Below are 15,278 nucleotides of genomic sequence, written 5' to 3' on the forward strand. Positions count from 1 at the left end.
AAGCTGGGCACAACATTGATCTCATATTCATTAACTCCTGCATCCACTCACCTTCCCCCATCTCCTGTATTCCAGTACCCTGGTCAGACCTCGCACTTATTGAGGCTTCTCTCACCATAAACACCCCCACTACATGCAACAGTCCATACAGTAACTCCTTCTCCTTTAGAAAACCCTGCTCCACCGATAAGTTATCTGCACTAACTGACTCCCTGAGCAAACTAGACTGCTCCACACCCGAGGCCGCCCTCAGCTCATGGAACAAACTCACCCATGACATAGCCAACAAATTATGTCCCCTAACAACCCGCAACTAACACCCTACAAATAAAAATAACAAATCTTGGTACACCCCAGAACTACACCAACTGAAAAACAACCTCAGACTGAAAGAGAGAATCTGGCGCAAAGACCCCACCCAGCAGCATGCTACAGCTTACAAATCAACATTACATGCTTACCGATTCTCCATCCTAAAAACAAAACGTGACTACTACGCCACCAAGATACATGAATACATGTTCAATCCCAAAGCCCAATTCTCTTATGTTGCTGCGCTCACCAAGTGTGCCCCCCCCCCCATCAATGACAACGAAGCCAGCAGTAAAAGTGAGGAACTGACTGCAGGTTTTTCTTCTCAGCACGCTTACCTGCGTTTACTGACCCAAGCGGGTCTGTTTCCACTTGGACTATTGCTGCTATTACTTCCACTGGGTAGGCTGCACAGCTGACGGTGATTGTGGGACCCCTTCCGGATTCTGACGTCATTGGGAGGCGCCCAGACAAACGCCCATAAAACCGGCGTTTAGACGGTTTTATGGGCGCCTGAGGGGCCCGCGGCTGAGGGGCCCGCGGCTTTGTCGGGCTTCGTCGGAGCTTGTTGGAGCGTGTTGGAGTTTGCTGGAAACGGTGAAGGAATCCCCATTGCTGGAACTTTCAGAAGTTTACATGGATTTTTAGACTGCAGCCTTTACGGAATTTGACTGAAATACATTGTGTCTCCAAGGAGCCTAATATTTAGAGGTACGATTTTCTTTATTTACGGTGGATACCATTCCTCTTGATGATGCCCCATACTAAGAGGAAGGGGAAAGTAGCAACCTCAACACCGGTTGTGAGTAACAACCAACCACGAATTCAGGATATCTTTGGCAGAACCATAACTTTAACACCAGGAGCAGAGTCGCTGGAGTTGTAGTCCAGGAGCAGGGTCACAACTCCCTGACTTGTGAAACATCTTTAAGTCCTGGTGCTCCCTTAACCCCAGATCCACCAATGGGAAAAGGAGGAGGAGAATTTCTATTTACAGATTCTAACCTGAACTTGGCCTTTTCAACATCTCCTGGGAAAAGAGGAGTAGTGGAATTAGAGCCCCCACTACAGAATCTAGAATCTCAGGTTATTAAAGACCAAAAACAGGAAGTTAGCATTAAACGTGACTCTAAAGTAAAAGGGATGGCAGGAGAACAAGAAAACACATTATCTGGTATACCTGTTATAGTTCCCTCTAATTTTACTGTGGAAGGGATTGGTAGTATGATCTATTTAATGCAAAAGTCTATTAATGATTTGTCAAAAATGGTCCAAGAAAGTTTGAATAATAGTAAAATTTTGCAGACTAGAACAGAAAAATTAGAAGACCTAGTAGTTAATATAGGTCAGAGAGCTGATGAGATAGAAAAAGTTCAATTAAATTTGATTAAGTCAGAAAAGATGCAATCAAATAAAATTGAACAATTAGAAAATCAAATTAGAAAAGCTAATTTGCGAATCTTAAATTTTCCCAGGACTCATCTTTTATCACCTAGAGAGATATTTAAGAGTTACCTCATAAAAGTATTGAAATATTCAGAGGGAACACTTCCTATAATATCTAGGATATATTATATTCCTCAAAAAGCTGTAAGCAGTAATTCGTTAACACAGGGACAGGGGGAACAAAAAGATGACACAAATTTGTCTGAACTTCTTGAGAAATCATCTGACATGGAAATTAAATCTCGTGCCACATTAAGGGGCGGATTTTCAGAGCCCTGCTCGCCTAAATCCGCCCAAAACCGGGCGGATTTAGGCGAGCAGGGCCCTGTGCGCCGGTGAGCCTATTTTACATAGGCCTACCGGCGCGCGCAGAGCCCCGGGACTTGCGTAAGTCCCGGGGTTCTCCGAGGGGGGCGTGTTGGGGGCGGGCCCGGTCGTCGCGGCGTTTCGGGGGCGTATCGGCAGCGTTTTGGGGGCGGGTATGGGGCGTGGCTATGGCCCGGGGCGGTCCGGGGGTGTGGCCGCGCCCTCCGTACCCGCCCCCAGGTCGCGGCCCGGCGCGCAAGAGGCCCGCTGGCGCGTGGGGATTTACGTCTCCCTCCGGGAGGCGTAAATCCCCGGAGAAAGGTAAGGGGGGGGTGTAGACAGGGCCGGGCGGGTGGGTTAGATAGAGGAAGGGAGGGGAAGGTGAGGGGAGGGCGTTAGAGGATTCCCTCCAAGGCCGCTCCGATTTTGGAGCGGCCTTGGAGGGAACGGGGGTAGGCAGCGCGGCTTGGCGCGCGCCGGCTATACAGAATTCATAGCCTTGCGCGCGCCGATCCAGGATTTTAGTGGATACGCGCGGCTCCGCGCGTATCTACTAAAATCCAGCGTACTTTTGCTGGCGCCTGATGCGCCAGCAAAAGTACGCCTATTCGCGTTTTTTGAAAATCTACCCCTAATAGTACAATTTGTAGTATCTCTCTCAGAGAGATACTATTCTTAAACTATACTTTAAAAACCAGAATTCTCAATTTCATGGTTTTCCAATTAGGATTTTTCTTGACGTTTCCTTAAATACGCAAATAAGAAGAAAAGAATTTCTAACCATGAAAGAAAGGACTATACAGAGAGGAGCAAAATTCTTATTACGCTTTCCATGCAAATGCGTTCTTATATACCAAAATACAAGATATGTATTTAGCTATCCAGAACAATTGCGTACATATCTTGACTCCTAAATTTCATCCCCAAGGGAGAAATTAGAAATTTAGATACGGTTTAGACACAAACTCTTAATTTTCTTTTATTATTCTATTAACAAACTGCTTCTTTTTTCTGTCAGTCAGATTCTGTAATTACTATCATAGACTATGTTTCTAGGTAACACAAATGAATATGCAAATAATTTTCTAATTGTTTTTTTTTCTTTTTTTTCTTTTATGTATAAATGATATGTGCATATAGATTGTGTGTATCTTCTAAAAATGAAAAGTGTAATAAAAATAAAATTAAAAAAAAAAAGTGAGGAACTCACATGCTTCTTTCATAATAAAATAACCAACATCCTCCACCGCTTCCCAGTCACTTCCCCCTCCCCATGTCCCCCACCCACCACACCTTCCCTAATGCCACACTAGACTCCATCGACCTCACATCCTCCAAGGAAATCGAGTCCATTCTCAAAAAGCTTAAACCTGCATCCCACCCCTCAGACACCATTCCCACTAAAACCCTCCTAAACATACCTGACACAATTGCCAAACCCCTAGCAGACATCATTAACTGCTCCATCTCCAGTGGCAAAGTCCCTGACTCCTTAAAACATGCAGTTGTAAAACCCCTGCTCAAAAAGCCTTCCCTAGACCCTACCGTCCAATCTCAAACCTTCCCTTCATCGCCAAAATCATGGAAAAGGTGGTAAACTCCCAACTCACGGAGTACCTAGAAGACAACAACATCCTTCACCCCTCTCAATTTGGCTTTCGCAAAAACTTGAGCACAGAAACACTTTTACTCTCTCTCACAGACGCCCTCCTCACAGGCCTAGACGGAAGTCATAGCTTCATCATTGCATTCCTTGACATCTCATCAGCCTTTGACACGATAAGCTACATTCTTCTCCTTTCCCGCCTAACAGATATTGACATATCCGGCGCAGCCCTCCTCTGGTTCAAATCCTACCTGGCTAATAGAAAATTCTCTGTAAAACTAGGCAATTCAGAATTCACACATTTCTCCCTCACCCAAGGAGTCCCCCAAGGCTCCTCACTCTCCTCCACCCTATTTAACAGTTACCTCCTACCATTATGCCAGCTACTATCTGAACTTGGTCTCAAATTCTACAAATACGCAGATGATGTGCAAATCATTATGCCTATACAAGAATCCTCCTCTACACTAAAATTCTGGGAGAAATGCCTCACTTCCATTAACTCCCTACTTACTAATCTCCACCTCGCTGTCAACTCTTCTAAGACTGATCTGCTCCTTATCCACAACCACCAAATACTCAAGCTCCCACCAAATAATGACCCAGCTGCTATCTCCTTTGCCTCTCAGCCTCCAGTACGAAACCTGGGTGTCCTAATTGATCAACATTTAAACCTCAAAAAACACATCAACTCGGTCTCGAAAGAAGGTTTCTACAAACTTAATATTATAAAAAAAACCTCAAAACTTTACTCCATACCCACGATCTCAGAACAGTCATTCAAGCAACCCTTTCATCCAAACTGGACTACTGCAATTCCTTATACTTAGGCCTCCCTTACTCCACAATCAAACCCCTCCAAATGCTACAGAACGCCACCGCTAGAACCATCATGAATGCACGCAAATCCGACCACATAACACCTCTCCTTAAAGATTTCCACTGGCTCCCTATCCCATCACGCATCTTATTTAAGACCCTCACCATCATCCACAAATCCATATATAAAAACAATTTCACCTGGCTCAATGAACCTTTCCGACCCACACACTCCTCCCGCCCAACCAGAACTAACCTTAAAAGTACCCTGCACATCCCAGCCCTCAAGAATGCCCACCTCATCTCAACCAGGGTTCGGGCCCTTTCAATTGCTGGCCCCACTCGTTGGAATGCCCTACCTACAAACCTCCGCTTTGAGCCCTGCCCCTTCAAATTCAAGAAAATTCTAAAGACCTGGCTTTTCCACCAGGCATATCCAGACTAGTTCCATGTACTTCATCATTCCACGTCCTTCATCACATCACCTCATCACCTAACCGTTAATCTCTCTCGCTCTAATTTATTTCGTTAACATGTTACCACCAGAGATGTGCTTCGTTTTTTACTGTTGGGTCATTTTTTGAGTCGGACGCTTCGGGGTAAAGTTCGGTTTTCCTCGGTTAGTTTTTTTGACAAACGAATAAAAAACTAAGAGGGAAAACCGAAACCGGCTCAAAAAACGACGTGGGAAAATGAAGCTAAGAAAACCCCACCCCAAGCATTAAAACTTACTATAAATCATTACCCCCCCCCCCCCGATCCCGATCCCTCCCCAAGACTTACCAATATCCCTGGTGGTCCAGAGGGGTCCTGCGAGCGATTTGTTCAGGCATGCCTGAACAAATCGCGCCATTCGTCAGCCATTGGTCACGCCATTGGTCAGCCCCTGTCACATGGTAGGAGCAACCGACCAATGGCGCTGATAGCCCCTGTGACATAGTATGGGCAAAGGCTATCGGCGCCATTTTGGTTACTGGCAGCTGATGGCACGGGGGCAGGAGATCACTCCGGGACCCCCGCTGGACACCCAGGGACTTTTGGCCAGCTTGGGGGGCCTCCTGACCCCCCCCCCCCAAGACTTGCCAAAAGTCCCTGAGGGTCCAGCGGGGGTCTGGGAGCGATCTTGTCGTCGGCTGCCAGTAATCAAAATGGCGCCGATAGCCTTTGCCCATACTATGTCACAGGGGCTACCGGCGCCATTGGTCAGCCCCTGTCACATGGTAGGAGCACAAGATGGCGCCAATGGCCATGTGACAGGGGCTGACCAATGGCACCGGTAGCCTCTGTGACATAGTAATTCAGAGGCTATCGGCGCCATTCTGAGCGAGGCAGGAACGCCGGCCACGGAGGGACAAATCGCTCGCGGGACCCCGCTGGACCACCAGGGATGTTAGTAAGTCTTGGGGAGGGATCAGGATGATGGGGGGGGGGGGGTAGTATTATATTTAATTGTAAGAACATAAGAACATAAGAAATTGCCATGCTGGGTCAGACCAAGTGTCCATCAAGCCCAGCATCCTGTTTCCAACAGAGGCCAAACCAGGCCACAAGAACCTGGCAATTACCCAAACACCTAGAAGATCCCATGCTACTGATGCAATTAATAGCAGTGACTATTCCCTAAGTAAACTTGATTAATAGCAGTTAATGGACTTCTCTTCCAAGAACTTATCCAAACCTTTTTTGAACCCAGCTACACTAACTGCACTAACCACATCCTCTGGCAACAAATTCCAGAGATTTATTGTGCGTTGAGTGAAAAAGAATTTTCGCAGATTAGTCTTAAATGTGCTACTTGCTAACTTCATGGAATGCCCCCTAGTCCTTCTATTATTCGAAAGTGTAAATAACCGAGTCACATCTACTCGTTCAAGACCTCTCATGATCTTAAAGACCTCTATGATATCCCCCCTCAGCCGTCTCTTCTCCAAGCTGAACAGCCCTAACCTCTTCAGCCTTTCCTCATAGGGGAGCTGTTCCATCCCCTTTATCATGCTTGGGGTGTAATGCTTGGGGTGGTTTTTAATTTTAAAAAATAAAATGTGCCCCTCTCCCCATACAAACCCGAAAAACGGATTTTCCCCGAAGTTCGGGGAAAATCCATTACAGGGTTTGGGGCCCCCGACCCACAACGAATTAGGCAATTTCAACGAAATTGCCTAATTCGTGATAAACGAACCACATCTCTGGTTACCACTCCATTTCTCTTTCTCCCCTTACTGGCTCCTATAGTTGCAGCACCGTTGTTGCACCACGTTTGCCTCCTGTTGTCCCTTCCCCGCTCCCTGTTTCATTGTATTTTCCATCTATTGTTTGATGTAAACCGATATGATGTGCCTACTAATGTTGGTATAGAAAAGCTGTCAAATAAATAAATAAATAAATAAATAGAAGTTAGCTGGATAACTCATTATCTGGCTAAGATTTAGCCAAATAAGAAAGATATATGTTGGGGATATTCTGGGGCAGGGACAAGTTAGCCAACTATATTTTCTAGTTAACTCCAATATTTGGAATTAGCTGAATAAGTTATTCAGCTATCTCTAGAAGTGCCTGACAGCAGGTCTAAAGTTATCTGGTCCCGTCTGCCTGGATAACTTTAGCTTTAACCAGCTATATTCTTTTGAAAAGAATATAGCCGGTTAAGTGACAAATTGCAAGTTTTAATAAAAAAATGTTGCAAGCCTATCACTGCCCCTCGAGCATCCAAGCTAGAAATACCTGGCTTTGCCAGGGGGTGCCTGCAGACCCCCAAAACCTTTCTTATAAAAGATTATTTTAAAGGCCAAGTGCCAGCCTTTTCCTCTGCCCATTCCCCAGTCCTGTCAAACTTTGCCTTCCTGAGGATCCGTCACGTCCACCTCCCCACTTCCTGCCCTAATCCTCCCACCTTCCTGGTACCTATAAACTGTTCCTCTTTAGCTTGGATTGTCCTAGCAACCTACTGTGACCCTGGCCTGGCGCTTCTACCATTGTTAGGTGAGCTACTCCGGAAGCGTTCGCAGGAAAGGGGAAATGCCAAGTGGTACGGGCAAAGGTCAGTCAGTCCTATTTTGGAAAATGGCACCCTAGGCCCTCCTGCTGGTTACCAATGGGTTTTATAAAGGTACGGGGTGTCAAGGGGTATCATGGGGTCCGGGGTGGGTTCTTCTAGACCACCAGTTAATTTGGGGGTTGGGGTAGGAAGCATCTACCTGACTATATTTAATGTGGAAAGGGGGTGGCAATCTATTGGACCTGGGGGGGGGAGGGCATCTCTTGGACCGAGGAGGGTTGCTGGGTTGGGGAGGGGTTTGGTAGGAGGGCTAGTATTTTTAACTTTTTTTTTGTGGGGCCACCTCAAATGATGGCCCCTGTGTGTGGAGTGGGGTCTAGTAAAACTTTTTAAAAACTTTTGGGGTGGCAGCATCTTGGGCTGCATGGCGCTTTAAAGCAATGGTGGCCCTGTGTGTTGAGGGTCGCCATCTCATATTTTCAAAGCCCCTGACATGTCCTCTTGTCTTTTTCCGCAAGACAAATACATGCGACTATACTGGCTGCGATATTTTGTCAGAGAGAGACAAAATATCATGGGGCGCCCCCCCCCCCCCCTTACACACATGATATTGGGCACCTCCCGTGATAAAATATCGCAGCTTAATGAATTTAAGCCTAAGTTAGCCAGATAAGTAGCTCATTCCTGGAACCCAACACTTACCGGATTATTCTTTAGATCAGTGGTTCTCAACCTTTTTTCTGTCGGGACACACCTGACAGATGGTTCTCACATGCGTGACACACTGACCCATGATCGTCATGGGGCTAGATGTAAACGTACAGTTTGCATACACAGGAACCCCCCTGACCCACAATAATGGATGTAAAGCAGAATTATGACATTCCCCATACAACTCACCCTACAAAAAAAATATTCTGGTTCTGGTGTCATCTCAGTAACAGCAACTCAAACTTCTTCTACTTCCAGGCTCAATAGCCCTACTTATGAAAAGACAGCAGTTTACCACCAATGCATGTCCTCTTGAGAAAACACAACAAATAAGACTGATACAATCACTTACATGCTAGTAAAATATCTCATCTCGGTAACAGACACAGAACCGACCTAACATACTCCCAGGATCTGTAGTAATGCACATAAACTAATCTACACACAATTACACTTGTATTATGGAATATACTCAAACAGGAGCAACCCTATCTATGAAAAGGCAACACTACAAATATTAAATCAGGCCCTAAAAACCAATGCACCTCTTATTAGGAAAACAGAACTAGCAAGCAGCTATAGATCCCCACATAGAAATAATTGTAAAACTATACTAATAAGCAGAATAAATGTTTCAAAACAGCTATGAACAGAATAACATCCAACAATTAAAAACTCATAAAAACTATTAAACATTCTCTAAACACCAATAAAATATTTCAAAAAAGCAGACATCACATAATATTAAATAATTAAAATGGCAGTCAATCAAGAAAAATAAACTTAAAAAGCCACGTTTACTTACCCCCTCCAGCAGCTCTCCTACTCCCCTTCCATGCAGGCCGTGGCACACACCATACCAGTCATGCCCCCATGACCAGTTTCTGTCTCTCACACACCAATCATCTCCCAAACAGTCTTTGACACACACACACCAGTCACCTTCCTGAACAGTTTCTCTCATGCCATACACACACACACACAGGCTTCCCACTCCCATGTTCCACTTACATATATGGGCTTCTCACTCTCATAATCACTTTCTCTGTCTCACACACTCACACACACACACACACACACACACACTCACCAGTCTCTCACTCCCATGCTTGTTCTCTCCACATGCACAGGCTTCTCATTCCCATAATCACTTTCTTTCTCTCACACATGCACACACAAGCACACACCAGTCACCTGATCTCTCTCATGCAAACACACACAGGCTTCCCACTCCCATGTTCTCTTTCAGATATACAGGCTTCTCACTCCCATGCTGTGTCTCACACACACCCAGGTTTCTCATTCCCATGCTCACTCTTCACATGCACAGGCTTCTCATTCCCATAATCACTTTCTTTCTCTCTCTCACATACACACACACATACACACAAACACACACCAGTCACCTGATCTCTCTCATGCATACACACACACAGGCTTCCCACTCCCATGTTCTCTTTCAGATATACAGGCATCTCCCTCACATGCCTTGTCTTACACACACCCATGTTTCTTATCCCATGCTCACTCTCTTCACATGCACAGGCTTCTCATTCCCATAATCACTTTTTCTGTTACACACACACCAGTCTCTCATTTCCATGCTCGCTTTCCACATGCACAGGCTTCTCATTCCCTGAATCACATTCTTTCTCTCACATTCACACACACCAGTCTCTTTCTCTTACACACACTGTCACCTTACCAACCAGTCTCTCTCTCTCAAGCATGCACACACACACCCAGGCTTCCCACTCCCAAGCTCTCTCTCACATAATCAGGCTTCTCACTCTCATGCTTTCTTTCACACACCTCCCCCCCCCCCATACACACACAACACCAGGCTTCTTACACCCATGCGTTCTCACATACCCAGATGTCTCATTTCCATGCTTTTTCTCTCTCTCACACACACACATCAGTCACTTCCCTGACTAATGTCTCACACTCTCACATACACATCAGTCATCTCCCTGAGCAGTCACTTTCATTGTCTCTCACATATACACACCCATCAGCTCTCTGACCAGTTTCTCTCAATCACACACAGGCTGGCTGGCTGCTTCTCTCTCTTTCTCTCACTCACTTCCTCTTCTACCACCCCCACCCCCCGAGCACAAATGGTAGCTGCAGCAGCCTCCTCCTTCAGCCGCCACAGGCCAAGAAAGAAGAATCTCATCGGCCATGGGAGGCTCATGCTGCTGTCTCCTTTCCCGATTACCGGCTGCTTCGATTGCTCGTGGGCCGATGCTGCTTCCGCTGCTGCTATTTTTCCACGCAGCACGGCTCTTTCTCCTTCCCACCCACCGCGTATCACTTCCTGTTCCGGGTCACGGGGTGGGGGGGCGCGGGAAGAAGAATAGGCCAGCCGTGGTGCCACAGCTTCTTCTATCACCGCTGCCATTCCCACTGGGCTTGAACGTACTGATAGCCCGGTTGCAATGGCAGCAGGGAAGGAAGAGTAGCGGGAGAGACCGGGAGCACGCAACACACCTGCCGGTGCTTGGTGACACACTGGTGTGTCGCGACATACTGGTTGAGAAGCGCTGCTTTAGATGGATAGTTAAATTATCTGGCTATTTGCCTGCCAGTGATCATGGCTGAAAATTAAAATGCTGCCACTTAGCCGGACAAGTCCCTACTTATCCCACTAAATGGTGCTGAATAATGAGTCCCTCTTGACTTCTCTTTATTATTATTCGAAGCACATTCTTGACTGTACTTGCCAGGGTATCTTACTATATGTAATTAAAAAGCATATGAAAATTCAGCCCTATTTGTCACCCATTGGCAGCATTAGCTAATTACATTGACTTATCCTGCAGTGATTTCTCTTATTTGATATAACTCAGCGTGGCATACCTTTTCATTTGAAGACTGGAAATAAATTCTCTGCTGTTGACTACCCTGAATAGTGTCCTTAGGGGCACACCACTGCTGACAAATGATAGGACTATCCTGTTGGGAATTCTTTACACACAATTCAGAGACACTTCCTTGTTAGCTTAGGGTGTTGTCTAGCTAGAAAAGGTTTTGACATACAATACAATTTCTTGCCATAATATCTCTAACTTTGAATTCTGCAGGTTGAATGTCATCCATATTTGACTCAAAAGAAGCTTCAGAAGTTCTGCAAGATGAATGATATCGTTTTTGTGGCTTATAGTGTCTTAGGAGCAATACGAGTAGACACAGAATGGTAAGTAAAGAGATTGAGTCATATGGAGAGTAATTTTCAAAGCTATTACCTCAGGTAAAACAAATCTTTATAGACAGAAATGAAATTTTACAAAATTATCCCCCATGATATAGGGTAAAAGTAAGCACATATAACCTAAATATGTGCACTTTTTGTTATGCTCAGGCTTGTTGACCTTTGGGCCAATGAGAGGATGGTATACCTTGCGGAGGATCCGTAGGTTCTCTCATCGGGTGGCGAGGCAGAACAGAAGAGGAACGCAGAAGACCCTCGGCTCTGGAGGCGGAGACTGCAGGGAGATGAAGAGGCTAGAAGAGGAGCTGTGTCTTCACCCCTGGAAGTCCGCGGTCCCCCCAGGAGGAGCCCGTAGGAACCCGGACCGCTGGGGCTTAGGTGGACCCAGAGGAGTCACAGTATCGGTGCAAGGCCGACTGGAGCTTCGCCCTGGAAGGCCGTGGTCCCCCCAGGAGGAGCCCGTAGGAACCCTGACCACTGGGACTTAGGCGGGCCCTTGGAGACAGAGTCCAGGAGGGGTCCAAGATCAGGTGCCAGAGAGTCTTCGCTTACCAGTCCGAGGTCACACACTGAGGGATCACCTCTTGCAGTCCGAGATCACACCAGAGAATCTCCGCTTACCAATCCGAGTCGCACACCAGAGAATCACCATAAGCCAATCCGAAGTCAAGAACCGAGAAGACCAAGACGAAACAGGGATCCGAAGTTCAAGAACTCACTGAGGCAAGCAGACTAGACAGCGCTGGAGGACGTTGCCAAGTCAGGGAATGAGCAGAGGAAGCTTCCCTTTATACTTCCTCTACTCAGGCTGATTAAGGACAGGTGAGGCTTGTTAAAGGGATCATGTCCCTTTAAATCTCTGAAGAGGGCGCGGCCTCACGCCTAAGGATGGTGGCGGCCATCTTGAATTTCCTCCATGGAGGAAAGGCTGCAGGAACGGCACGGGGACAGAGCAGACATGGCTCTCCACCCAGCGGTCAGGCCGGGGACCCATGCCGGGACAATGCGCACCCAGTCAGGGGTTTCCCCCGAGGCTGCCATGGCGGGTCGCCACTGCGGACGAGATAGGGGACCGCGGTCGTGGCCTGCCACGGCCACGGGACACAACACTTTTACCAGGGCCTCTGCAAACATATTAGATGCCAAGGTGAAGCTTCAGCCATATGTTCCCTCCACCTTGTCTGTCAGAAAATATTTTATTATTTTGTATTTATTGATAATTACCTATATTCAGTATAGTCAGTAATCAATAGGCCATAAGAAGCATTAATACCCATATGTCTTTTCTCCTTTAAAAACTATAGCATTAGTCAAAGCCCCTGCTGGATACATTCCAGCTCCACCCCCCCCCCCCTTACAGACCCTGAAAAACAGAGCTGTTTATAGCTAATTCCTTATCTATAGTGGGAAAGGAATGTTCAAGGTTTGAATTTTATGGCCTTGGGCAGCCTTAAACATTTGGTTCTCAGAAAGAGCTTTGAAAAAACAGAATCTTTATATGTCTAATTGAAAGGGGCCCCCCTTTTACTTTAATTAAAATGCACATGAAGCTTCCTAGGATAGAAAGGAATACATAATCTCTTATCTCTGAACTGTTAGAAGAAAGAAAAAACAGACAGAGTGTTTTTCGCCTGACATGGCTTGGCATTCCATAAAGGAAAGGAAAATAGGCAACACTTTAATCGGGTAGGAAAAACTCCTATATTTTATTTTCCATATCCTGATATTAATTAAATTGAACCTTTTCAAGGTTTCAAACTATTTTCTTCAAAGGCTAAATATTGAAGTACTGACAGAAATAATACAGTTGCCACAGTTTAAAGGATTCTAGGATAATAAAAAGGGAAGCAGACAAAAGAAGGGACAATTGGGACTTTGGCTTTTTCCTGATACGTGAAAAGCAGAGAGACAAAAAGAGCGGAACTGCTTCAGAGATCTGGTAGATATTATCTTCATTCTTAGCATATGAGAACCTGTTTTCAACTAATTGCTATTGTTTCTAAATTGGCATATGTATTAGAAATGCATTAATTAAAAGATAATGTCATTAGTTGACATTTATTTAATTTTAATCTTTTCTGTCACCATATTAATGGTTTTCACACTGATTGTAGGGTATAGTCTGATAAAAATAAGGTTTGAACATAGAAATGTTTCTTAGAATCATTTAGAGATTTTAATATTGATATCTTTCTTTATCTGAAATAAAGAAAATATTTTTTTACTACAAATTGGTTTTATTCTAGTGCATGCTGTGCTGCATTAATTGTTGGTTAATAAGTTCTGGAGTAAAAAGAAAACACATCTCTGAAATCAAATAATAAACTTTTTGTCTATAAGGCAAGAAGGGTAGAAAAGGGAGATAAGGGTTTTCATCCAAGCAGGATCCCCTGGTAAAAACTTTTAATTCTGCTAGTGGTGAACCCCAATACTTAAATCTAACTTTTTAACATGTCCTCCAACCCCAGGAGTATTACCCCCATCTCTCCCCTTCCCAACCCCAAGTTCATTTCCTTCTCTCCCTCCTGCTGTACCATTCCCTCCCCTCTCTCTCTCTTCCCCACAGCAGCATGCTCTGCTCTCATCTCTACCTAGTCCAAGCAGCATTCATCCATCCAGGATCCCCCTCCATCTCCTTCTGCCTCCTGTCAGGGGCACTCCAAGTGCAGCTCCTTCTTCCTCTCATTTGGGGCCAGTGGCTGCTATTCTAGAGTGCTGCAGGTAGGGCCGGTTGCTAGCTGTTTTGCTACCCTGTGCAAACAATTATTGTGCTGGCCCCCCCCCCCCCCACCCTCCCACACTTCATTCAGTCTCTGTCTTGAGCCTTCTAAAAAAAAACCCACAAGGACCCAAACTTTTAAACAATCACCCCTCTACCCTCCGGGTCTTCACCTCCTCCCTTGGAACCCATATCTTGTGCAAGAGCATTAGGTGCCCTAGGAAAATTTTATACCCTTGCACCCTGCCTCCTGCTCTCTCCATGTACACAATTAAAAATTATGCATTCATTATTCAGTTTTTACATGAAAAAGAATATTCAAAGTACAGTCTTCTGAGGTAAAAAAAAAATATCACAAGTATTTGCATGCATTTCTTTGATGCCAACCAGAAAACCCTACAAAAAAGGCACTTGGAACCCATATGGCATTAGGGCTACTCTAATGCATTATAGGTGTGGGCTTGACCCTCAGAAAGCCATGAGGAAATTACAATTAAAATATAATAAACCTACCATACCAAAACAGCACTGACTGCCAGCACTTAAAAAAGTAACAACCCTACCTATGAAAAGGCAACACTGCAAATATTACACCACGCCCTAAGATACCAATAGATCTATTAAGAAAACAGAAAAAACCAAGCTGTTATAGATTCCTTCAAACTAGCAGAATACCTGTCCTCGGTCACACATACAGAACATAGGCAGACCCTCACCAAATACAGAATAAAGAGACCATAAAGTATATATAGAAACATGCAGGCAAAAACTGAATAGGAAAACCGCAACACGTCATACTTTATGCAGTGCAACAATGGAAAAACAGAAACCACGACCAATCCTCACATATTAAACAATAAAATCAAGAAATATAATAAATACATTAATCATAATAGTATAAACATACTAATCAAAAGAACATTTCAAAACATCTGTTGAATGGAAGATCCAATAAAGGTAAATTAGTTCTTACCTGATCATTTTCGTTCCTTTAGTACCATGGATCAGTCCAGACTACTGGGTTTTGCCTCCCTTCCAGTAGATGGAGACAGAGAAAAACTTTGAGGGCACCCCTCTAAACCTAGTGTTCCACCTGCAGAACCTCAGTATAAACAGTATCCAAGCATTTGGATAACATAATTAAACAGGC

At 45.1% G+C, this 15,278-nt stretch overlaps 1 protein-coding gene across 1 annotated transcript in view; it reads left to right on the forward strand.

The window, feature by feature from the left end:
* LOC115090540 (aldo-keto reductase family 1 member C1 homolog) overlaps positions 1 to 15,278 on the forward strand; it is a 117,055-nt gene that overhangs the window by 58,572 nt on the left and 43,205 nt on the right. The window contains exon 7 of the mRNA XM_029599763.1: positions 11,282 to 11,394. Coding sequence (XP_029455623.1) covers positions 11,282 to 11,394 — 113 coding nt within the window. The remainder of the gene's footprint in view (positions 1 to 11,281; positions 11,395 to 15,278) is intronic.

The sequence above is a fragment of the Rhinatrema bivittatum genome, chromosome 4 (genome assembly GCF_901001135.1).
Source record: "Rhinatrema bivittatum chromosome 4, aRhiBiv1.1, whole genome shotgun sequence".
In the NCBI taxonomy this organism is placed as follows: Eukaryota; Metazoa; Chordata; class Amphibia; order Gymnophiona; family Rhinatrematidae; genus Rhinatrema; species Rhinatrema bivittatum.